Source organism: Sinocyclocheilus rhinocerous, unplaced genomic scaffold (assembly GCF_001515625.1).
Source record: "Sinocyclocheilus rhinocerous isolate Xijiao unplaced genomic scaffold, SAMN03320098_v1.1 scaffold1624, whole genome shotgun sequence".
NCBI lineage: Eukaryota > Metazoa > Chordata > Actinopteri > Cypriniformes > Cyprinidae > Sinocyclocheilus > Sinocyclocheilus rhinocerous.
In genome coordinates, this window is record NW_015639527.1 from 624,381 (window position 1) to 649,133 (window position 24,753).

Consider the following 24,753-nt stretch of genomic DNA (forward strand, 5'->3'; position numbering starts at 1 on the left):
TATGCTATTATAGTAGTTATTTTGTATTTGCTTTTGTTTTTATATTTTCAGTTTCATTTTAAATTAAATTTTAGTAATTTTATGTGCTTTTGCCATTTTTTGTTAGTTTTTGTTTTTCATAATATTTCTTTTTAGCTTAAATTTATTATTTCAGTATTTTAGTTTGAGTAATTTTAGTACCAAAACGTATTTTATTTCAGAAGGCAACATTTCTAATTTAAATTTTTGTAAGTAATTTTTTTTTTTTTTTTTTAGTTTTTCCATCTCATACTTTTTTTGTGAATTTTATGATTTCAGCTTTATTTTGGTTTATGAAGATACTTTTAGTTAACCATCAGAACACTCACATTTAGCCTCATAATTTCTGCCTGTGGATCAGTTGCATTATATATATTTTTTTTCATCTCTTTACAGTTGGTTTTCCGCATGGAGAAAGTTCTGGACTTAATGGAAGGTAAATGGAACTTTTAGCTTCTTAAGCATCAATTCAGAGTGTAAATACATTGACTTTAGTTCATTCTATAGTTGTTGATATTTTTGGACATGTCTGGATATGTAGGCCTGGTATGCTGGGTGCTAACATGGGAAATTACCCATGGCTGGCTGATTCTTGGCCAACTACCAACCTTGTGCACAACGGGAAAGACTCAGTGAACTGCTGTACATCTAAACATGACACCCCGCAGAGATACTATAATGGTAAGACTCGCTTTTATAGAACAACACCACTGGCTGTACTGTTAAATTAATTTAACACTGTTTCCACAGCACAGAGTCTCATTAATTAAACCCTAATTAATTTACCATCGCTTCCTTAGAGGCGGGAATCTCTAATTACCTTAACCAAAACGAGAAGTTCAGCACAGACTCCAACGAAGGCCCCATCTACAGCACCATTGATCCCACCAGCGAGGACCTGCGCAGTTTCTCTGCTCAGTACTCTCAACATACCACTCCCTACGCCAGCACTCCCATTATGCCTTTCACCAACCAGGCGCCCTGCAGCCCTGAACAAGATGGCAGCCACTGGATGTCTCAGCCTGGAACCTCCAATGCTCAGTATGCCCAGCCAGAGCGCTCCAAGACTGATAACGGTATCATTTCAGTCTTATCTGTTTCCTTCAGTCCTAATATGAATGCTGTGCTTGGCTGAATAACAGTGGTAGAATTATTTATATACTATTATAGTACTTTTTTAATATTTTGAAATAGTTTAGATTTTTACATTTTCAGTTTTCATTTTAATTTTAGCAATTTTATGTGCTTTTGTCGTAGTTTTTGTTTTTTATATTTTTATTTAGCTTTAATTTACAGTTTTAGTAATTTTAGTACTTCATTTTTTTTTTCAGTTAGCTGCCATGGCAACTTTTCAAATTTTTGTTTACATTTTTTAAGTTTAAAGGGGTCATATGATGCGATTTCAAGTTTTCCTTTCACTTTGGAGTGTTCCAAGCTGTTTGTGAATAGATAAGATCCCTAAAGTTGCAAAGACTAAAGTCTCAAACCCAAAGAGATATTCTTTATAAAGTTAAGACTGGTCCACGCCCTCCTAAAACGCCTCGTTTAAAAATGTTCTTTTTAGCAACATCATATGACCCCTTTAAGTTTTCATCTAATATTTATATTTTAGTTTATTTTAGCTTTATTTCAACAACCTAAAATTATTTTTAGTTAACAGTAACAACACTGCTGAATAAAGGTGTTTTTCATTAAAAAAAAAAATTGCTTGCTTTCCTACAGTAAAACAACCAAAGCAGAAGTTGATGGGGAAGCCAGTGAAAACGCCATCTCTCAATTGGATGGATGCGTTGCCGCCATCCCCTCTCTCTGGAGAGCTGGACGAGTGTGAAGAGGAAGATGATGATGAACTAATCCAGGACATGAGGTAAAGTTCACTAGAAGGCTAGAGATTCATTTCAGTGCTGTGCCAGCTTTTGTAGCATATTTTAAACTAAAAAGCTACAATTTTAATACTAATGGTGATGTGACATGTTATTTAAACAATCTTGAGAAAAACTTTCAATCTTTATTCAATTATATAGGAGCTGAACTAGTAGAAATAGCTGCCCAGAGAGTGTTCCAATCAGGACTTTGGCAGACAAAACAAATGTCAAGTCTCACCTCAAGTTCTCACACACCAAACAGAGTTTTTAACTTCATTACCATGTCTACATGAAGACATCTTTTACCATTTTGCAGCATGCTGGCTAGCTGGGAACATGGCCTCACTTAGCCTTCTGGACAAAGTTTTGCTGATTGTTCCAGGAAGAGTCTCAGAATTCACAGGGCCAGAGCAGTTTGATTACTGTTGACAAGGCCGTATATGGAGGCTAACAAAGTTAGCGATATGCTACCCTTGAATCTGGCCTGTTTCCTCATGATGGCCTGACTGAATTATGTTTTCTTTTCCTGGTCTGTATCACATTAGCGCCTTGTTAGTGAAGCGCACGGTCAGTAGTAGCCGCACAATGCCCCGGCCGCGGGCACTGACAGATTGTTTCTGCCGCCACTTCAGCCCAATAGCTGCCCGTGAGGGGCACTAACGGGGCCGAGTCACATTAGCCGCAGCGGTCAACCAGCCCTGACTCACAGTGAAGATCTGTGAATCTGATAACCGTGACATAGCCTACCGCAGTAACCGCATTAGCCAGTGAAAGGTACAACCCTTCTCAAGTTCCTTCCTCCGAGCATTAGACGTCGTTCAAGGCACAAGCAAGCAATGCAACACTGACAGCCAGACTGGATTTTCGTCACCAGTCCTCAAAAGTGTGATGAACTAGTGGCTCATAAGGTTAACCTTTGTGGCACCCTGAAGGCAAGAACATCGGCTCTGTTACTGCATTATGACTATAATTTAAGAACTCACCCTTCAGCTCAGCGAGGCTCAAGAACTGAACAGAAACACCAAGCAGCCGCATACATACTAAACCAAGAGTGTGCTGTGTGTAGGTGTCATTCAGCTCAGCGGTTTGCCCTCAAAGTGCCCAAGGCATAACATTGAGTCAGTGTCACTCAAAATGCCACTGCATTTAACTTCTTTTCCATCGCTTTTGTATGGATTGGTCCCGTGAGAGCTAAAAGATCACGCATATGGTTATCTGGAGGCCAGGCTGTCTCATTTGACACAACAGCAGCAGGAATCGATATGCCACCGTTTGCACTGGCCTGGTGATTACTGCAGCAGGCAATCATAATGAGTGAGCTGTGATTGATTTAGCAGAGGTTCTGGAGTTACTTAACCTTATGCTAAAAATGAGGGAATTTAGTTATAGAGTAGAAACTAAGTCACTTATTCTCCCACTCTAAGTGAGAAGGGCAAGCGAGTGATAAGAAAAGTTGATGTTATTTATAATAGAAATATGGCGGGTAGAGTATGTGCTCTGGCAAATTTGATGTTTTCAATATGATTATTATTAAAAAACATTGTAAAGTCAGCTTTTTCAAGGGGAAGTTGTGGCCTAATGGTTAGAGAGTCGGACTCGTAACCCAAAGGTTGCGAGTTCGAGTCTCGTACCGGCAGGGATTGTAGGTGGGGGGAGTGAATGTACAGTGCTCTCTCCCACCTTCAATACCACGACTGAGGTGCCCTTGAGCAAGGCACCGAACCCCCAACTGCTCCCCGGGCGCCGCAGCAAAAATGGCTGCCCACTGCTCCGGGTGTGTGTTCACGGTGTGTGTTCACTGCTGTGTGTGTGCACTTTGGATGGGATAAATGCAGAGCACTAATTCCGAGTATGGGTCACCATACTTGGCCACATGTCACATGTCACTTCACTTTTTAGTCATCTTTTAGGGCTGCACTTTATTTATAGACATGTAAATAATATTGAAACTTTTTTTCTCACTCAGGTCCGATGAGGAAGAGTGGTGTCCTCCTCTCCCGGATAGGACTTACCTCATGGATGGTGTGATGGAGGACGGTCCCGCTCCTCCTCCTAGAGGAGAGGCTTCTTCCCCCACCACATCCTACAGCCACCAGTCCACCGCCACCTTAACCCCATCTCCCAGAGACGATGGCCACTGCCACGATATACCACGACTACATCAGCTCGAAGAGCCACAGATAGTGCGGTGAGACGCGTAAACCTTCAAATACTATTTCACAATTATTTTGTGCATTTGTATTTTTTGTCAGGTATTTTTTCAGCATAAATAGCTTTTTTGACAGTTTGAGTTGTGCACAAGTCAACAAGATTTGCTTGTTCTAAACTTTAACAAATTTGAGATGCAGCATAAATTACATTTGTTTTATTCTCGAGGTGATGTTCACTATAAAATACTTAATAAGCCATCCTTCATCTTTCAGGAAACTGCTCTCCTACATTTCAGTTCTCTGCATTAATAGAATAGATTATTTGTTTTCATTCTCTTAGGAGAATTTTTAGTGTCATTATTTGTTCCTGCAGGAGAAAACATGTTTTATGAATAATTTATTCCGTATTTGTAGATTATCACGGCACAGAGCAAATATTGAGACTCTCATTAAGCTTCCAGCTAGACTGCAGTTGCGCCAAGTTTAGACAGATCATTCACTTTTACAAAGTGCTGATCTTGGCCTACTATGTTTTTCGTTTAATATGAGTTCATATAATAGTGTTCATGTGCCTTGTTAGCTGCGCTCTGGGTTAAAACACTGAGATCCTTTGAATGGGTATTTCATGTTGTCAAACGTTGTTCTAACTGACCGAACATATTTGTTGTGGACAGTCGGTTGCCGTGTGGACCAGTGCCAGTTCCGAGAGCACCAAGCCCTCCTCTAATCCAGTCCAACCCAAACCTGTCAGCCAATCAGGAGTGCCCTGACGACACTGTGCCACACCGTTTAGCACATAAACGGGACCCAAGCCAAGGAGCTGCCCAAAGTGTAGAGAACATCAGCAACACCACGCCAGGTGTGTTTCTGTTCTCTATATAAATGTGCCACAGACGTTTTGCTACTCTAGAAGAAGTAAAATGCCATTTTCATGCTCCCAGCAATCTAAAATTTCACATTTTCTACCTAAAGCAACTTCTAGAATAGCTACAATTGTTTTAGTCACTTCATTGTCATGTCTCATCCCCCCTTGTAGGTCGAGCGAGGCCCTCTGCAGACCACACACCTCCTGGGCAGAAGTCCAAGGTGAAGAAGAAAACCTCCAAGAGCAGCCAATACCGAAGAGATATACTGCAAGGTGGTGAGTTACTGACCAGGCCTTTTCCAGAATTAAGTTAGTTAATCATTTATCCTGCTCCTGCATACTTAACATGCTGGTCACATCTCTGCAGATCTGCCCCCTCCACCAGAGCCGCCTCCTGAGGCTGAGGTTGACTGTGCTCAAGTAGGGGGATTCGAATGTGGGCAGACGTCCCTCGAGAGAGTGGGCAGCTCCAATTCCTCCATGGAGAGAAGAGAACAGAGCACACCCAATCGGAAAAACTCTTCTCATAGACGGATAGATGGTTAGAGAACACCTGACAGTCTCATTTTAAATGCTGTTAAAATTTTTTTTTTTTTTTTTTTTTACAATTATTTCTTTATGTTGTATATAAAAAATAATGTATATTATTATTATTATTATTATTATTATTTAATATATAGGATTAAATGGACTGGCTTTCACACTTTTGAACCCTAACAGTATGGTTTTGTTTATGTGGCTCACAGCAGAAGATGATTTAATTCCTTACAACAAGCCCAACTTCTTGTCTCGGGGTCAGATGTCCAGCAATTGCTCCACAACAGGAAGTTCATCATCACGGGGGTCAACAGGATCACGAGGACACGGAACGGGCAGGAAGAGAAATGATGTAAGACCAAGTAACTTTTCTCACACTGTAGAAAACCATTTTCCTAATCAGTATTTTTGTCTTTTTTATCCACTTAAAACATTTAATAATCCTTAAATCAAGAGTAATATTTTCTATTAAATATGCATGTAAATTATTTACTGTACTTAATTTATGCAAATTTATAAAAATGGCACAAGACTTGTTTTCTAAATAGATTTGAATGTATTTATTATAAGCTTAGGATTTTTCTATACAGGCAAAGTGATTAGCTTTTTTTTACTTGAAACAAGAAAATGTCTTGCACAATTTTGTTTCTCAAGTAAATCCATCTTGTTTTAAGGATGCTTAGATATTTTTATAGTAATTCAAGACAAAAAATTAAGACACTGATTAAGATTAAGACTGATTAAAACATTTTTTAAGTGTATGCTTTCAAAATGTAATCCTCGACCTCCCAAATCCTAACCCTAATCCTAAATCTCAAACATTAGCCAAGCTTAGTCAAACACAGCCTCGCAAACATGTGCACTAGTTTATCTTTTCTTAACACTCATTCATTGGCAAGACAGAATTGACTAAGTGTGGAAGAGTCTAGACCAGGGGTCTCCAACCTTTTTGTGAGTGAGGGCTCCCTGAAGGGATAGAATAGTCACAAGGGCTACTTGTTTGATATACTCCAATACACATACACACACACACAATTTACAACAAAACATTGCATTTTTATTTATTTTTTTATTTAATTTTATCAGACATGATGCTGCACAACAGAACTGTATAAATTAATAATAATAAAAAAATAACTTGGTTGTATGATATTCCTTTAAAATAATAATATTATTATTACTTTGAGAATTGCATTGTAGTATACAGTAGTAATATATTCAGTCATATAATTTCAAGTTAAACCGGACTTTTATTTTGACGGTTTGTCGTGAAGGTCTTTCAGTTTTAGCTTTAGCGTGTATTTGACGGTATTTTTCCTCAGAGACTCCATGCGGGCTACCAGGTGCCCACGGGCCCCACGTTGGGGACCACTGGTCTAGACGGACTGAGTCCATCTGGCTGTTCAGCACATATTGAGAGTGATCTGTAGAGACAGTAGGCTACTTTTAGCCGGCAATCAGACACTTCCTCTGAAGTACGTTCTCCACTGCTCACAGAACTTATGACAGAAGAGATGCTACAACAGACTTATCTGTATGTTACGTTCTCCACTGCTCACAGAACTTATGACAGAAGAGATGCTACAACAGACTTATCTGTATGTAAAGTGATTTTTCTCAAATCAAACACTGGCATGATTATTTATAACCAAGTTTTACAGCTCTCAAATACAAAAGTAGACACACTTAGAAAATGTTGTCATAGTCTTCCTTACTAAATCCGCTTTATTCGACAAAGATTTCCAGCTCTAAATGCCTGTAAAAAAAAAAAAGCAATGATCTTTGATTATTACATTGTAATGTGTGTACATTATTTAAGGGGTTATTATTTTCTTGAGATTTCAACATTTTCTTAGGTTTCAACATGCATTAATAACATTATTATTATTATTACTAAGAATTTCAATAATGTCAATTTTGAATTGCATTTGTATTGTAATTATGTAGATAACACCCTTTTACTGTACTGTGGTAAAAATCAATAAAAGTGCTTCTTGTGGTTTTTTTATATTTTGCATCTATGCGATACATAAATCATTCTCCCTATGCAGAAATGTACAGTAGTGGTACCATGGTACAGTAATGGTATCACATAATAATACACAAAAAATATTTTCCAAAATTTCCGAAAAACACAGGAATACCATGGTACTTTTTAACATTTAGAAGAGGGTTTCTCACCATTTACAACTAGTTCAGTCAAATAGAGAAATCAGATTAGGAAGAACTAGTTGCATGGGCCAAGTGGCCATAACACTTTTGTTTTTTTTGTTGTTGTTTTTTTTACACAGTGTTTCCCTATAGACATGAACCGTTGTGTGATGGGAACTGGGTTACGCACATCTAAGGTCACTCCATATGGGCTGAAGAGTCTGTTCAGATGTGTGACCCCTTCTCAGGTTACTCCCTCTGGAACATAAAAGGCAGACCACATAAAAGAGGGCTATACGTTCCCCAGGGAGAGAGTTTTGGGTTACCCCGTCCTGTCACGGTGGTTAGCGTTATCTTTCCAGTCGGACAGAAGAGCGTGAATAGGTGCTTGATGGCGAGAGGGGAGAAGAGGTCTGCCTCTGAGATCGCCTTTATTCTGTGTCCTCAGATGTTGTCAGGTCACATGATGGACACTCCCTGCTGCATTAAGTCATCCATAGACATACCAAACAAAAACAGCCTTTCTTTTGTCCTGAGAGAGGCCACACTTATCTGCTGAATAGACCAGCTAAAATGGTTGACCAGTTTAAATGACCAGTTAAAACCACTGGTTACCAGTGTAAGGTATATTTTGGCCACTTTCATAAAGGTTTTAGTGTCTTAAGCCCAAAGTATACTTCGTTTTTTATGTGCACGCTAGTGTATGTGTAGCTGAACGCGTAGCCTTTCAAAGTATACTCCATTTGAGGTGTATGCAAACGCAGGCGGTCTAGAGAGCTTTATCTTTGTCCAGCGTCTGCTCTATTTTTCTCCAAAAGTTATGACCGATAAAAAATATCTTTGTAGTCTTTTAAACTAAAGTTGCTGCTTTCTTATAACCCTCTCACGCAAGTGCTCGTCAAGGCAGGTGTCTTTTGTTGTTGCAGTCTCCTTTATTTTGTTGTTGTTCCGTCTCTTTAGTTTCGATTTCTATGGTCAGGCTGCTATAATGACCAGCATTGTCCATATAAAACCTGTTCCAAACTGGTCTAAGCTGTTTTTTAAGACTTTCAAATGACAGTATTTGCATCAAACATATTATCATCAAACATATCAACTTGAAAGTTTATCTTTTGTAATTCAGAATTTTTTTTTCTTCTCTTCCAGGAGATGAGATAAGGGAAGGCTATGAGACGCAGGAAGTTTTACATGGACATCCCTCCATTTTCGTTCAGAAGCTGAAGAGAAGAACCGAAGAGAAGTGGACGCATGTACAGATTTCAGAGTGTGATTCTGGGACTTTTGATTATGTTATTAATTATTGTTATTGTTATTTATGACCTTCATGGGGGCATTTTTCATCATGCTGTCACTGTAAATAATCATCCACTGAAGCTTTTTACATGGGGTCCAGATGCCAGGAAAGAAGAGTATATTGTATTTATACATGAAAGAAGAAATTAAATCATGTTAAAAGCTCTGATATTATAGATAAGTTAATGTCTGAATGTGCCAACCTCTTGTAGAAATGTATACAGCAGCATTTCAAAGCACAACAATATTGCACTCTTGTTGTGTTGGAGAACAACAAAAAAATAATAAAAAAATAGAAAGCACAATATGTGTTGTTTGACCAGCCAGCTAGACAGCCAGCCTCACGGCCTAACTGAGCCGAGGACGCTTCTGTCTGTCCGTCTCGTCTCCGTCTGTGGATCCCTGTCCTTGCGGTCACAAGAGAATGTGCTTTTCCCCCCCATTTCTTTTCAAAGCAAGATTGTTTGTCATTTGACGACTGTTGTGAACGATTGTACTTGTCTTTTTTTAAGGAGTGTTTTGGAGATCGTGAGGAAATGTATTTCATTATAAAAACCAAAATTATGTTTCTTTGACTAACTTTTTGTTAGTCCTTGTTGTTTTGTATAAATAAAATACATTTGCTGAGCTATATACGTGTTTGTCCTGGTATGAATCAGTGTATTTAGTATAGCCTAATTGAGATAATAGTTTTAGTACATCAAGTTAAACTAAATGAAAATGAGAAATCGTTACCTGAAATTGTTTTTGTTTATATTTATTTTTTATACGTGTACTTTATTTTAAGTAACCATTTTTAATGGTTTTATTTGTAATATATAATACATGGTAGGCTATTACTGTTTTTGAAAGTTTGTTGCTTAAAAGTTTTGCAGTCGTTAGTTAGCTAGTTAGTTTATTCAGAAATCAGGCCGCAAATTTTCAACAACAAAGACAAGGCTGGACTTTTCCGCGACCGTTAATCTTTAGTTTCTACGGTTACAGCAGGCGCTCAGGCAGCACTACCACCTGGCTGAACCGCCACTGAGGGCCATGAAATAACCTCTTCCAGGGCAACACTGGATGCTGAGAAGGAAAGAGGGGGGCGAAGGCGGAGTGGGGAAGAGGAATGAAGAAAACACAAGTGTGGAGAAAGGGACAGTGAGTTAGATAAAGCAAGCAGAGGGTAAAGAATGAAAGAAGAAAAACAAAGAATGCGAGTCACTCCCACCTGAGACTGCTAACATTAGCCTGAGGTGAGAAAGTCAGAAGGAAAAACAGCAAACAAGACATGAAAAAAGCAGTGTGTGCTCATACAGACTGAGTGAAAAAAAGGAAAATATAAAAGTAAACAACTAGCCATTTGAACGGTCTTTACCTCCGGAACACTTCCATCCATAATGTTTGGTTCTGGCTAGGGAAGAGAAACCGGTTCCGGTTTATTAACGATTCTTTTATTACTTTTAAGGAATAAAGGCCTCATGAAGCGAATGTATGCGTTTTTGTAAGAAAAATATCCATGTTTAAAACTTTATAAACAGTAATCTCTAGCTTCCGCATACGTGCCTTACTGTAGATTTAGTCGGCTAAAATCTAATGGGTTTAGTTACAGTGCATTTCTCTAAAATGTCCAAACTCATTATATAGGTTTGATATTAAGGTTTTATCATGATAGACAACGATTTAACTGCGGTGACACACAACATGCCTTTATGTTAAAATTAAATAAAACCATTTCTCATAAAGAACAAGAACATGGTATTCTTTTTAATGAAATACCAATGGTTATATAGGCTAATTATGCATTCTTTATAGCAACTTGTTTACCATATTCTTCATTTATTTCTATAAATACATTTAGATTAATCTTTAGGGCTTCAAAAGTTTTTCAGTCAATAGCATTGCGTGATTTTCTGTCTTTTGTTGCTTGATTAACATCAATGACTCGGACAATAGCAACTAAAATTAGGCTGATGTCTCTTTAAAACCGAATGCACAGCTGCAATGAATGCAATGTACTGATACACGTTCTCCCTACTGTTTACGTTCACTTAAGACATAATCAACTGTGTTTACGTGAATACTCGTCAAAACGTACAATTCCATATCATTTTGTGTGCAATTCTCCGTTCATGCGATGCGAAAGAGTACTGTTAGCTTATGTCCCGCCGGTTCATATGTACACATCTAGCCTACTAACCACGCAGCAGATTCGTTCTGGATGAATCTCTTCCCAAATCGTCCCTCCCTTACATTTTCGTCTCGTTTTTATTCGTTGACGAAAATGGCAATGGATTTACGTCATAGTTTTTGTCATTCAAAAAGAGTTTTAGTTCGTTATCGTCTCGTTGTCGTTGGTGAAGAAAATGTCAACGAAAATTATGAGGAAAATTATTCGTTAACGAAATTATCACTGTTATAAAGTTTTAAATATGGATATTTTTCTTACAAAAAATTGATTGATTCGCTTCAGGAGGCCTTTATTCACACCCCGCGCCATTTGGGACACTTTTTATGATTGATTGATGCACTTTATTGAACTTCTTTTGGACTATTGAAAAATAACACCCTTTCACTGCCATTATAAAGCTTGGAAGAGCCAGGACATGAGTAGTTTTGCTTACGCAACGAAACAAACAGTGTCTCCACGATATGGCGGCGGCATAAAAGTTAACTTGCGCCTTCTTTCTTTGCATATGCATTTGGGCGGTGTTATGCAAATCTTCCCACAACGTGACATAGACATGTGGGGGCGTGTTTGAACGAGGCGTTTTAGGAAGGCGCGGATGAGCGTTCACTTTTATAAAGAATATCTCTTTGGGTTTGAGACTTTAATCTTTGCGACTTTAGCTTTTAACACAGCTTTTAACACTCCAAAGACATAGGAAAACATGAAATTGCATCATATGATTCCTTTAATTAAACAAACCTGAACCAGCTAATCAAGGTCTGCATAATTACTAGAACATTCCAGGCAGGTGTTGGAGCAAGCAACCTGCCAGTCGAAGGTTCTTCTCATGATTGTCATTTTCAAAATGAATCAATCCTAGAGGTGGATCACATGGAGGGTGCAATTTCTTGAGAGAGGTAGAGGGTACAGAGATTATCTGAGCTTTCACCTTTGAAGGTCTCCTTAGAATTCAGACCAAGTAGTCAAGACACAGACCCACTACCCATAAATCACTAGCTCATTTATTAGCTTTGTGTCAGTGGAGACACGCCCAGGAGGGCCAGAGGGGAGCAAAGCGCAGTCAAAATACCATTCTCCCATTTCCATGTTAATTACAGAACCCTGAGATGGATGCCTTCAACCTCATTGTTCATTTAATGTATGCAAAGCGCATGCAATTGCCACATTAAAACTAAGAGGACAATGTTCAAACAAGGTAGTAAAACAGCGGCTTTGGCATTTGGCTTTGAAATCAATGTCAAGATGTTTTACGATGAACACTGGGTTAAAATGGCTGAATGCTCTTTAGAGATGAGAAAAGAATGATATTAGCGTTTAGAGCCACACAGCTGCCGGGCTGTTAGCTAGGTACTAGGACAAATAACCCTGGGGGTGTTCAGCTTCCAGCAGAGTGAGTTTAGCTCCAACCTTAAAGGGGTCATATGACGTTGCTAAAAAGAACATTATTTTGTGTATTTGGTGTAATGCAATGTGTTTAAGGTTAAAAAAACACATTTTCCACATACTGGACATTATTGCTGCTCCTCTATGCCCCGCCTTTCTGAAACGCGTTGATTTTTACAAAGCTCATCGTTCTGAAAAGCGAGGAGTTCGCTGATTGGCCAGCTATCCAGTGCGTTGTGATTGGCCGAATACCTCAAGCGTGTGACGGAAATGTTACGCCCCTTTAAAACTAAGAGGACAATGTTCAAACAAGGTAGTAAAACAGCGGCTTTGGCATTTGGCTTTGAAATCAATGTCAAGATGTTTTACGATGAACACTGGGTTAAAATGGCTGAATGCTCTTTAGAGATGAGAAAAGAATGATATTAGCGTTTACAGCTGCCGGGCTGTTAGCTAGGTACGAGGACTCATTTATGTGGCAAGTAAGCAATGTTTGCGCCTCTGAGATAAACCGAACCATCGGCCTATGAGAGGTTCTTGAATACGCAGTCAACTGTTTGGTGTAATCTCTGCAATTCTTGACTAATTGCACATAAATGCTTTTTCTTTACTCTCCGCAGCTCCAGTCGAACTAGCTTGGATTTGTGTACCCTTCCTGTGGAGCGTAGGCTTTAGGGAACAGAAGGACCCTTGAGTTTAATCTTTCTCGGGGCAGATCTGGGTCAGTGAAGGCCAACAGAAGGCTGGATCCCATGGGGCATGTGCAAAACACTCTGCCATTTCTCATCTCCACACACACCTGCCTCTGAACCTCCGACTGGGCACAGGACCTCGGGTAAGCCCACTCGACTGGATGGTGCGCCACACAGAGGCTTTAATTTTCATTTAGTGTGTTGATGGATGCAGACGCGAGAGATGATGACTCAGGTGTAGGACATTAATGACAATTTAGCCGATAATTTAGAGCCGCAATGCATTACCTTGGAAATCTGTCCTATCTGCCAATTATTCCTGGAAACATTTGGGGCTGACAGAACTTAGAAATGTTCTGACAGAAATTTGGAGACGTATGGTTTTAAATTTCGCTGGCAAGTGAATTGTTAGTGTTACTTGCTAAGTCATTACTATTGCTATCACTTATACTTAGGGTTAGACATTTGAACAAACCCCTAACATTAAGTATTAAACTTTGGTGCAGAACTCGTCCAGTACCATTTTGTGGTACTAACTGATAACTCTAATTATTTATTGATTACTGATTACTTTTTGGGGCGATCAGATGTAATTTTTATAGAAGCCTTTTTCCACCTTACAAAATGACAATAGTAGTAGTAGTAATAATAATAATAATAATAGGACATTTTTGACTTTACGCCTCTTTTTCTCATAACGTTTTAAATGTCTAACCATTGTGACTTTATATCTCACAATTGAAACATTATTTCTCAATTGACTTTGTCACAATTGTCCAAAACTTTATATCCTAATACCAACTATTTGTCAGTTTCAACTTAATTTCTTGTATTTGTAACTTTATATCTCACAGTTGCAACTTTTTATCTCATAATTGCAAATGCATTATTCACAAATCTGACTTTATTTGCAGTTTTATATCTCATAGTTGATACTATTTCTCAAGTTTAACACATTTATTGTATTAAACTTTTTATTAACTTTTATTATTTATTAACAATAAATTATGTATTTATTGTATTTGCAACTTTATATCGCACAACTGCAACTTTATTTCTCATATTTGGCACTTTATATCTAACAATTGTGACTTAATTTCCTGTAACTTTATATCAGAATTGCTACTTTATTTCTCACAATTGTGACAAATTCTTGTATTTGCAGCATTATTTCTCACAATTGCGACTTCATATCTCACAAATGTGACTATTTTTACCTGGTGGATTGAGGTAAAAAAAATGCAAAAATTTAGTTGAATATTTTATCTCAATCACTTATCAGCAAGGATTTTAATCAGAAGAATTTCTAAAAACCTAATCATGTTATAAGAAAGAATTGTTTCATGCAAAATAATCCTTGCAGACAAATGTGGGGTGCTCTGCTGTAACAAATGAATGAAAGAAACCAAGCAAGAGAGAAGCAGAACTTGGTACAGTTTTAGTGTGCTCTTGCATGGCAAACTGGGTCAAAGGATTACCAGCAGGCTATAAAAAGATGCCTTTTTGGCCATAGACAAATTCAAGCCTGTAGATCCGAACAGTGTGTTGTGTGCACACGCATAAAAGTGTGTAATGGGGGAGGTGTGTTTTTGTGCCAAGCATATGGCCGTAGTGAGAGAGAGAGAAGGGGACAAGTGATAATCCCTCTGCAGTCATGCCATGGTCACTTGTGTTTTCTGTGAGTGTGTGTGTGTGTGTGTGTCCAGCGGGTGTCTAGAGTTGTCTGATTTGGTTCTGCTGGCCTGCAGTGAGGATTAGTGCTCTGGAGGGCTGTACATGTTCTCTTGACAGACCTCTTGTGCTCCCTTAACTATAAGACAGTCGGACACAAATGCAACAAACACAAACATGTCATAGTAATCCGAGTAATCCGAAAATGTTCACTTATAATCTTTTTATTAACTTTAAAAAAGGCAATTAGTAAAAATAAAATGTGACTTTTTAGTAGTGCAGCAATTGTGAGAAATATTTATGATGTACGTAAAAAAAAACAAAAAAACTGACAGCTAAAACAGTATGTCTACGGAACAAACTACGTTCATACAAAAAAACAATCAACAATAAAAATAACTTTGTTTTAAAAATTTATCTAAAATTGCTAACATTTAGTTAAATTACATTCCGATATAAATGCAAAATTAACTATGATTTTTCAAAGTTAAATAAAAAAAGAAATGTATTTTAATTATAAAATAATAAAAAAAGAATCCTAAAATACAAAAACATCTTGTATAATATCTCCTGTGTATTTTAGATAACTCTGTCGTATAAAAGCGTATATGATTTTATAAAATTGTATGTGGAGTATTATTAAATAAAATTGGTTTATTTACATTTCTTTGAATGCCAATATGAACATCCTGTACAATAGTCTTTATTATGGTGTGGTACAACTCAACTGTCCATATGGAAAGTGGCATATAAACTGCACCTACTGTACCTTGTGGCAGTGTGTTCTTATATTTGACCTGGCTACATACCCAAGTCCATCAAAACTACAAGAAATGGGGGTTGCCCTGAGGAATGCAGGGAAATGTAGTCCATAAACGATCCCTAGGCATGTGCAAGTCGATCATCGGTGCGAGAGGGGGTTTCCAGATGTCCTCTCCAGCGCTCAATGCCCGAGTGTCGGTTAGATGTGGCGGTTCTTCTGGCCTCGCTGGAGGCTTTAAACTGGGCCTCCAACTCCTCCACCCACGCAGTGCTCCAGTCCCACACGGGCAGCGGCTCCACCTCTCCAAAACACTCACGAGGGGGGAACAGAACACTCAGGGGGGATGCAGGCAGGGAGAAATCTGCAGAAAATGCACGATCACATACACATCACAAAGGAAATCAAAGGAGATGAATGCTTACGCATGCACATAGGTACAAAATACACAAAGAAAAGCAATCTGTTAACACGTATAAAGACGTTCAAGTCAATTTTACCATTATAACACTGAATGACAACGGTGCTGAACTCATCAGTTACAATGTACTAGTCATTTAACCTGATGCAGTGAAAGGGGGAAACAATCAGCAAATGGAGAGAGGAAAGTCCCTGTAGGTTTCTCTTTTGAAAGCTGTGATTGATTTGCTGAAACTTCAGAGAGGATGGTGGGGTAGCTCAGACAATTTGCAGACAGGCACTCAAATCCCATTATTTCTCATTGTACCAAAGTAGCGCTGCTATTTTTCACTGTCTCGTTGGGAAGAGTAATGCTGCAGTACCTCGTGGAGCTGATCTGACAATGAAAATTCTCATCCCAAATACAGTTCACACCTCTAGTTATGCAACAATCCCAAACATACTTAAGTGCTTTAAATAGTCTGAATGTTATTACATTAGATAACAAAATATCAAATCAAATAATTTTCTCAGAACTAAACTCACTTTTATCAGTCATTTTTTGCTATTCTTTTTAACCTACTGGTCTCTAGGTGAATGCAGGTGTAGTTTATCACATTAACTATGAACATGTTCCATTAAAATTTGACAAGCTGAAAGTGTTCAAAATCTTAATTTTTCATTTAAAACCTAACAAACATCTTCTTTGTGAAATGTTTTGCTTGTGTTGTCTTTCTTTAGAATAGTAGTCACTTGCATTGATGCTTTATTTAATGCAATGACATTAAATAAGTCATTTTTAAGTGTCTAAAGTGCCCAAATACTTTGGTTGCACTGTATACACTATATGTCAAAATTATGAATCATTTTAAATGAACTGAATTGAAAGTAAATATTTACATAATACTTTTTGTTGGCTATGCAAATGAGGCAGAATAATTTTACAGCCCTGCATAGTTGAAAAACTAGTGACTGACAATGATGAACTGAGAAAAGCTGGTGAGCAACAAAAAAAGTGAAATGTAATCACAGTTTTTGGCAATTCATGTTGTCAGATTTATACATAACTTATAAGTATCCCTAGAAGAAATTTGTAGAACACGTTTAAACATGGTAAAATATAAGATCTTAAAATATAAGAGTACTACAGTCTTATTGGTTCCTGAAAGCTTGATTAAAATTAGTCAAAATATTTACATTTATTCATTTAGAAGGCAGCTTTATTTAATTTAATAAATATGTGGAAATTAGCAGAGCTTTCTGGGGTGGTGAATCTGTGTAGATTTGCCATGGAACTCAACAGCATGAGCAGATTGTTCCACCTAGTGGACATTTCTGGCAACTACATCTGTATTTGCTGTTAGCCAGCTTAGTACTTGAATCATGGAGACTATACAGTACATTACAACAACCTAATTCTACAGAGGTTGAAGAGAGTTTGTATCTTGCCTGATAAAGTACCGCTCATGGATTCGGCTGTCAAAGCCAGGACGCGGGCAAAGTTCGCATCGTTTATGAACGAGCAGTCAGAGGAGCTGATGATACTCGTTCGAGCGCTTGTCACGTTGCTCTCTGACACCGAACCCCAGCCGTTCCACAACGAACCCTCCCATTCGCTGCAGCAAGACGAGGGCATGCTCCTCAGGGTGGCTCTCCTGAGGCCGATCGGCTGAGACTCCTGCTCGTCATCCATCTCCCGTTCTGCAGGCCCACAGATGTAACCGAACGTGGGCGTGGGAGAGAACGGACGGGGCATTGAAGGAGAACTTTGATTGGACGTACTGTTGGGAGACATCAAAATTAGCCCTTGGCTTGATACTTCCTTCAGATAAATACTCTTTCAGGTATTCTTTTACCTTTGCCCCTGTAGTTTGGGGCTGATCTCCATGTATTGAGTGTGGCCCTGAGTACTTAGCGTGGTGTCCTGGTAGTCACCATTGGAAAGACAGAAGGAGGCTGTGGACAGGTGGCTGTAGGTCGGGCTTGGCTGGGTTGGACAGCCCGTAGTGGCCGTAGCGGGACCCTGGAGCCCAGAGGCAGCACACACAGACTGCAGAGAGCCGATGTCAACTGTCAATTTGGTGGATCTGGTAGACCTGAGGGATCAGATATAGATGGGCATATCATAATCATGTTTCCTTTCTAACCAGTGACTAAATACTAGCATATCACTCACACTAGCATACTACACCTAACATTTCTGGCATTGCTACATGTCTTTTAAACTGTTACATATAATAGTATATAACTGAAGCTATAGATTTTACCTACCTTTTACCTTAACCTTTTTGATTAGCTTCTTTTTGCATGCTAACTGCTCAGCATATTAGCTTAGCATACCGTAGCCTTCAAATGTTCAATTTTTAGGTTTTATTGCATAATTGAACATATGTGTAAAGTATTTGCTAAGCTATTAAACAATTCTCATTCTTTTTAGTTATCTTACTTTTGCATGCTAACTTTTCAGCATATTAGTTTAGCATAATGTTACAAATTTAACCTCTAAGTTTAAACCTTTACCCAACACAAATGTTCAATTATAAGCTTTTCTAGTATAATTGAACATATGCGTAGAGTATTTGCTAAGCTAGCAGGCTAATTGTTTATGTCTGCTGCATTTCAAATGCTACTTCTAAGGAAAATAACTTTACTATGGAGCCCTGCAAAGGACATCCCGTGATTTATTAATTTGTTCCCTTGTTAGTAAGTCATGGCCATGTTTTACTAATACAACTTACTTCCTTCATTTTTTGTTCAATTGTGGCCATCATTTAACTAAAAAACATGGGATCGAATTAGTACAACATGGCCACCTAGAACAAGGGAATGAATGAATCAAACTTGGCCATTTAACTAAAACAAGGAAACTAATTAATAAAATGTGTCCACTAATGTATAAGTCGGGGAAGTACTAATTTGTGGTAATGATATCTATTTTTCTCTGCATGTCTCTATTTTACCTATAGGAAAGTAAAAATCACAAATTAGATGTTTTTAATGTATTTATCATAGACAGAAATTTAGACCTGATTTGAGTAACCAGATTGTTTGATTTTTTTCCTTGTGAAGAAAAGACCCCTAGTAATCTCATGTCTCATTTTGAGTTCAGAAAGGATTGAAACAATTTGCAGAACCTGCAATGTGCACAATCTTTTCTCATCAAATACATCCAAAAACTAAAAATCTGAACTATTCTATCTGCATTAAGCTTTATAATCTTACTTTGTCGATCTCATTTGTGTCTAAGCAACATCTGAGACCAGTTACCCTATATATGAAACATAACCTCATTATGTCTTTTGAGACATTTAAAGAGGAACCTCTCAACAATAAAATGTTCTTTTAGGAAGGTTTTTGTTCATATATCTGTGTTGCTGACATCAGATTTGTATGATTTGGCATTTCTTTGTCCCTTCCAACTAGCCACTTTTTTTTCTTCTCTTCTTTCTCCATAACGCCTGCAGCCTCAGTGTGCACTGCCGTAAAAAGCTTCCTGTCTGTGTCCAACAGCATTTTAAACACACTTCCTCCCACTTACAGACCTTCTAATAAATGGTGTGGGCCATTTCCTCTTAAAACTCCCTGTCCATTAGAGTTGAGCTACAAACTAAATTGGTTTCCAGTCTTTTAGTCTGAGAGCAGAGAGACAGTAGTAGACTTCTCTCTTCTCATGGTATAATGACACGGTATTGTCACAGACACCGTCATTACGGACCGGCAACCTCTCGAATGTCTGAGAAATGGACACAAATCTTGAGCTCTGTGGCAGTAGTTATTTTGCACTACTCACATCCTGCACTGACAATGGTGAAACTGAAGTTTATGACCTCTTAAGAAGCCACATTGAAAAGAAAGACAATCTAAAGTTCTAGTTTGTTTCTGTGCACTGAGAAGGAACTGAACTCTGATAAACGGGAACCTAAAACTTCAAAGCATTTTGCTGAATACTGTTGCCTGTAGGAAAGAAAAATCACAAATGAGATCACTTTCTTATCTTTAATTGTTTCTCCTAGATAGCTATGAGACAAAATGGATAGCAAATAGATGAATTTATAGCTTCTCAGATGTTTCTGCTCAGAGAAAGACCCTAGTGATCTCTCATGTCTCCTTTATAGATTCAGATGTCAAATACTGTGCTCTGAATTCCCTAGACACCTGCAAAAGTCTTACATCAAACTCTTTCCAGACCAAATTATCTGAATTTTGTTTCCCACATTCTTTTTATAGCTCAAACTCTTTTAGTATGTCAATGATTGTCTCATTTGTGCTTATTTTTATTACTCTTACTTTAGGGGAAACATGGCACAAAGTCGATACCTTTAAGCCACATAATGGCACCACTTTACAGTAAAGTTTTATTACTTTACCTGAACTGAACAGCGATTTATACAATTTGAAATGTTAAAATGTCATTGAGGTTTGGACGACATGGGCATAGGTAAATAGATAACAGAATTTTCATTTTGGGTGAACTATCCCTTTAACTTGGATTAATAAATGCTGAAAAAATATTGTTCATTGTTACTTAAAGACATAATTCATTACCTAAAGTTAACCAATTTAACCTTAATGTTCTGCTGGGCTATAAATCAGCAATAAAATCATTGAAGATTTAAAGCAGCACTATGTAACTTTTTCTGTGTTCAAAATTTGCAAAATGTATATAATGAGCGAGTACATCATGAATTCATTTTCCAAACCACGTTTTTGTCTTATTCCGAATCACTACAGTACACTTATAATAAGTACTTATATTTGGACTATTGTAGCCTGGTCGGGTCGTCACCGCTGCGGAGTAACACATACCTGCGTGAATCGCCATAGACATAAACTTAGAGAAGTAGCTCCGGTTGGAATGTTCTTCCGCGGGATGTGTGCAGTTCTGTTTATTAACCGCTAGAGCGCCAAAAGTTACATAGTGCTGCTTTAAATTTTGCATTGGGTATAGGTGTGATTCTTACTCGTCCTCTGAGCTGAGGCTGTGGTTGTCCTCCATAGGAAGAGGTGGAGGGCTGGGTAACATGTCCACCAGTTGCAGAGAGGCAGAGTAGTGCAGGATATGTGGAGAACTCGGCGGCTTCACAGGCTCTGATACACCACCTAAGGGAATGTAGACCAGCTTAGAAGAGATTTAATAAATAGATTGTATAATAGAATTTTCAACACAAGACATGCTAATGTTCAAACCTGCAGGGTGCTGACTGAATCTTTGCTGACGTTTACGCGATGCACTGCACACTACCAGGGCTTGTTGACTCACGGGCATTAGTGGGGCACTTTTTACAGCATGCAGCTCTGGAAGTAGACAAACACGTGTTAGTGCTGGACAAAATGAATGTGAATAACTCGCTGAATGAATGAATGTCTCACCACGCTTGTAATTTTTCTCCCACGATTCCTTCAGAACTCCCATGTTGGGCTGGGCAGGGAGGGCACGTTTCCATGGCAATGCCTGCACTTCCCTCACAACGGCAGTTTTGACGATGGGTTCAGTGATCCGAATGGTTTCGGAGTTATGCAGCTGAGATTTGCCGTGGGGCATTCTGGGACAGCGACCTGGACTATTAAACGTCTTCATTCCGTTGTCGGTTAGATCCACATAAAAGGTGCCATAGACCCCACAATTGTCTGGTACAATCGGGACGGCTGACCGCAGAGGGTTGGGGTCCTTTTTAGCCATAATGGGCAGAGCTGTCAGTAGGGAGGTAAAAAACAGACTGATTTACATAATGTGCCAAGATGTCAACGGTAATTAGAGTTGATGAGGACTCTGCAGTGTCTTGACTTCAGGGGTGACAGGCATTTTTTTAAGGTTCTTATGAGGACGTATCTGTCATCCAGAGAGATGACGAGAGGAAAAAAGAGAAGTAGGTGAGGGTTGAAACTCAAGGGAAGGTTATGACTATGTATATTGTAACTAAAGTCGTGACTTACTGGTCCTCCGGAAGCCAGAGTTCTCTTGACTCGGGGTCCAAAGGCCCTGCTTGGGCTCACTGCTGGAATCTGGCCTCCAGCCTCCAGAGATCCATGGAGAGTCTGGTGCCGCCATTCTAGAAAGGAAATAATAAGGATGGTGACTCAGTTACTTATGGAAGCCTATTTCATAAGTATAGTATTACATAAGAAAAAAAGTCATGCTTTGGTAAATTATGATTATGAGATAAACAGTAAAAATTATGATTTAAGTTGAAATGATTAGATTAAAAGTAAATTGGCAAATGAGATATTAAGTCATAATTATTAATTATAAAAACAATAAATAATTATTATTAAAAATTAAATATAAGAAGACTTTATCTCATAATTGACTTATCGGTAAGCCTCGCCCCCCTTAGTTACTGTTGTGAACTCGGACAAACAAACAGAGTTGCTAGCTGTCTTACAATGACAGCTGTCAGTGTGAAAACCTTGTCCCAAGATGTTTTTGATACATTTTGGACACAGAAGGACCACCATTCAAGTGGGACTTATATTTGCCATAAAGGGATATATAAAAGATTTTAAAAATAAATATGGTGGTAACAAGATTAATTTGCAAGCGAGGGTTTACAGATCACAATGCAAGCAGGAAAAGCCTTATGTTACGGTCGTTACAATCGCAGATGACAACATCCAGGATTCATGTACCGCAGGGTAAGATTAAATTAATTTACATTTAACCAGTTTAATATGGAAAGGCATGGAAATGTAGACCTTCGTTTATGTTTATTTGACCTACACTGTACATGACGTGAGAACAGTTAGCTATTTAAGTTTGTACGTTAGCATGGACTCACCAACTTTAACGTTAGCTAGTTTTAGCCAGCGATACCTTGCTGAAGCACGAGATGACATTAACGTTCTGCTTGAGCAGATGAAAATTGTAACTTAATGAGAGTATGACAACCAGAAAATGAAGTTTTTGTCTTCCTTGGGATTGGGGTTGAATGCTTAGGGATATTTTGCTCCGTTTTTTTTGCCCATCCTCTCAGGATACCTGGAATCAGTGTTACAAGTACCCCTGGCACATCGTTTTTTCCATTTTTGTAGCATAAACACCATCAAACCGATGAAAGATTTGGATCTTCCAATGTTTCTCTATGGCGCTGAAATCTAAAGATGTCCGAGTACCAGTCCCCGTGCAACTAATACTCAACTGCCATTGGCTCATCTGCATTCGAGGGGAGGGGCTTACCAATAGGTCAATTGCAACTTAGTATGTCAAAAGTTTGATTTGTTATCTCATAAGTTAGATTTATTAAAGCATGGCTTTTTTCTCATGTGGAATACAGAGATGAGCTTCTATAGAAATTAGTTTCCAAAGTTACTAGCTGAGCTGGTGCATATAAAATGCAACATTTAGTGTACTTTTTGGAAATGTGTAATGGAAATACCATGTTTTTTGTACACATTATACTAGTAGTTTACTATAGTACAATATAGTAGTTTGGTATTCTTTAATGTACCATTGTATATGAACATGGTTATCATGCAGTACTGTGGTATATTTCAAAGTTCAATAGTATTATCATCATTCAACTATGCTTCCATTACTGTATTTTTAAATCAAACATCTAATTTTTTACCTGTGTTTGATGATGAGATCTTCACTTTCCAGTCTATATAAGCCTATAAATGAAAGTGAAAATTATTATTATGTGTGTATAGAAAAAAGGAAGTAAATCAAGACTTTATTATAGATTACCAGAGCGTTTGCCTCCCAGGTTGGTGGGTCTGACATGTCTCCTGTACAAAAACACGGTAGTAATCATCAAAACACACCACAGGAGGGTGCCAACACTCCCAATGAATACCGGCTCTTTAATCACAGCAAGGAAATGAGACATACTGAGTATGCCTGTCTGATAAGGTGTCGCCTCCTGCCTCGACTCTGGGAAAGAAAGAGCAACAGGTAACATATTGAATAGATTACACTTTTAAAATGATTGTTTCATACCTTAGTGTTTTCTTCACTTACCTATGAGCAGTTTGTATGGATAGCTCTGGACCCCCACTCCCGCCCCGTTAATGGCAGCCACCGTTACCCAGAACAGCTTGCCGGGCTGCAGTGTGCTGATCTCAATACTGTGTGTTCCACTGTCCACTGTCCAGTTAAAAGACTTCTGTTCCTTAGACTCCACACACCACACCTGTCAGAAAGAACAGCATAGTAAAATCAAGCAGGCTGCTACATATACTACAGGTGCATCTCAATAAATTAGAATGTCGTGGAAAAGTTCATTTATTTCAGTAATTCAACTCAAATTGTGAAACTCGTGTATTAAATAAATTCAGTGCACACAGACTGAAGTAGTTTAAGTCTTTGGTTCTTTTAATTGTAATGATTTTGGCTCACATTTAACAAAAACCCACCAACTCACTATCTCAACAAATTAGAATACTCCATAAGACCAATAAAAAAAAATTTTTTAGTGAATTGTTGGCCTTCTGAAAAGTATGTTCATTTACTGTACATGTACTCAATACTTGGTAGGGGCTCCTTTTGCTTTAAATACTGCCTCAATTCGGCGTGGCATGGAGGGGATCAGGAACTTTTCCAAGACATTCTAATTTATTGAGATGCACCTGTATATATTTTTATGTGATTTTAGGTCAATATGATATCACAATAATAGACTGAAGTGGTAAGAGCAGCGGAAGAGCAGCGTCTCTACTTCCTCCGCAAACTAAGAAGAGCCAGAGCCCGGCCCCCATCATGTGCACCTTCTACAGAGGCACCATCGAGAGCATTCTGACGAGCTGCATCACTGTGTGCTATGGCGCCTGCAACGCGTCCTGCCGCAAGACACTTCAACGCAT

At 38.4% G+C, this 24,753-nt stretch overlaps 2 protein-coding genes across 2 annotated transcripts in view; one reads left to right on the forward strand and one right to left on the reverse strand.

Moving 5' to 3' along the window:
- LOC107751391 (roundabout homolog 2-like) overlaps positions 1–9,161 on the forward strand; it is a 79,943-nt gene extending 70,782 nt beyond the window's left edge. Inside the window, exons 20-29 of the mRNA XM_016567113.1 lie at positions 415–454; positions 560–699; positions 819–1,094; positions 1,741–1,885; positions 3,850–4,071; positions 4,708–4,892; positions 5,070–5,174; positions 5,266–5,439; positions 5,645–5,787; positions 8,733–9,161. Coding sequence (XP_016422599.1) covers positions 415–454; positions 560–699; positions 819–1,094; positions 1,741–1,885; positions 3,850–4,071; positions 4,708–4,892; positions 5,070–5,174; positions 5,266–5,439; positions 5,645–5,787; positions 8,733–8,744 — 1,442 coding nt within the window. The 3' untranslated portion in view covers positions 8,745–9,161. The remainder of the gene's footprint in view (positions 1–414; positions 455–559; positions 700–818; positions 1,095–1,740; positions 1,886–3,849; positions 4,072–4,707; positions 4,893–5,069; positions 5,175–5,265; positions 5,440–5,644; positions 5,788–8,732) is intronic.
- Positions 9,162–15,369: 6,208 nt separating this feature from the next.
- Positions 15,370–24,753, reverse strand: part of LOC107751392 (roundabout homolog 1-like) — a 21,267-nt gene continuing 11,883 nt past the window's right edge. The window contains exons 10-19 of the mRNA XM_016567115.1: positions 23,912–24,083; positions 23,639–23,824; positions 23,520–23,562; positions 21,889–22,004; positions 21,325–21,645; positions 21,142–21,249; positions 20,916–21,054; positions 17,811–18,050; positions 17,404–17,735; positions 15,370–15,919 (exon numbers count right to left, since the gene is read on the reverse strand). Of these exons, the coding sequence (XP_016422601.1) occupies positions 15,678–15,919; positions 17,404–17,735; positions 17,811–18,050; positions 20,916–21,054; positions 21,142–21,249; positions 21,325–21,645; positions 21,889–22,004; positions 23,520–23,562; positions 23,639–23,824; positions 23,912–24,083 (1,899 nt within the window). The 3' untranslated portion in view covers positions 15,370–15,677. The remainder of the gene's footprint in view (positions 15,920–17,403; positions 17,736–17,810; positions 18,051–20,915; positions 21,055–21,141; positions 21,250–21,324; positions 21,646–21,888; positions 22,005–23,519; positions 23,563–23,638; positions 23,825–23,911; positions 24,084–24,753) is intronic.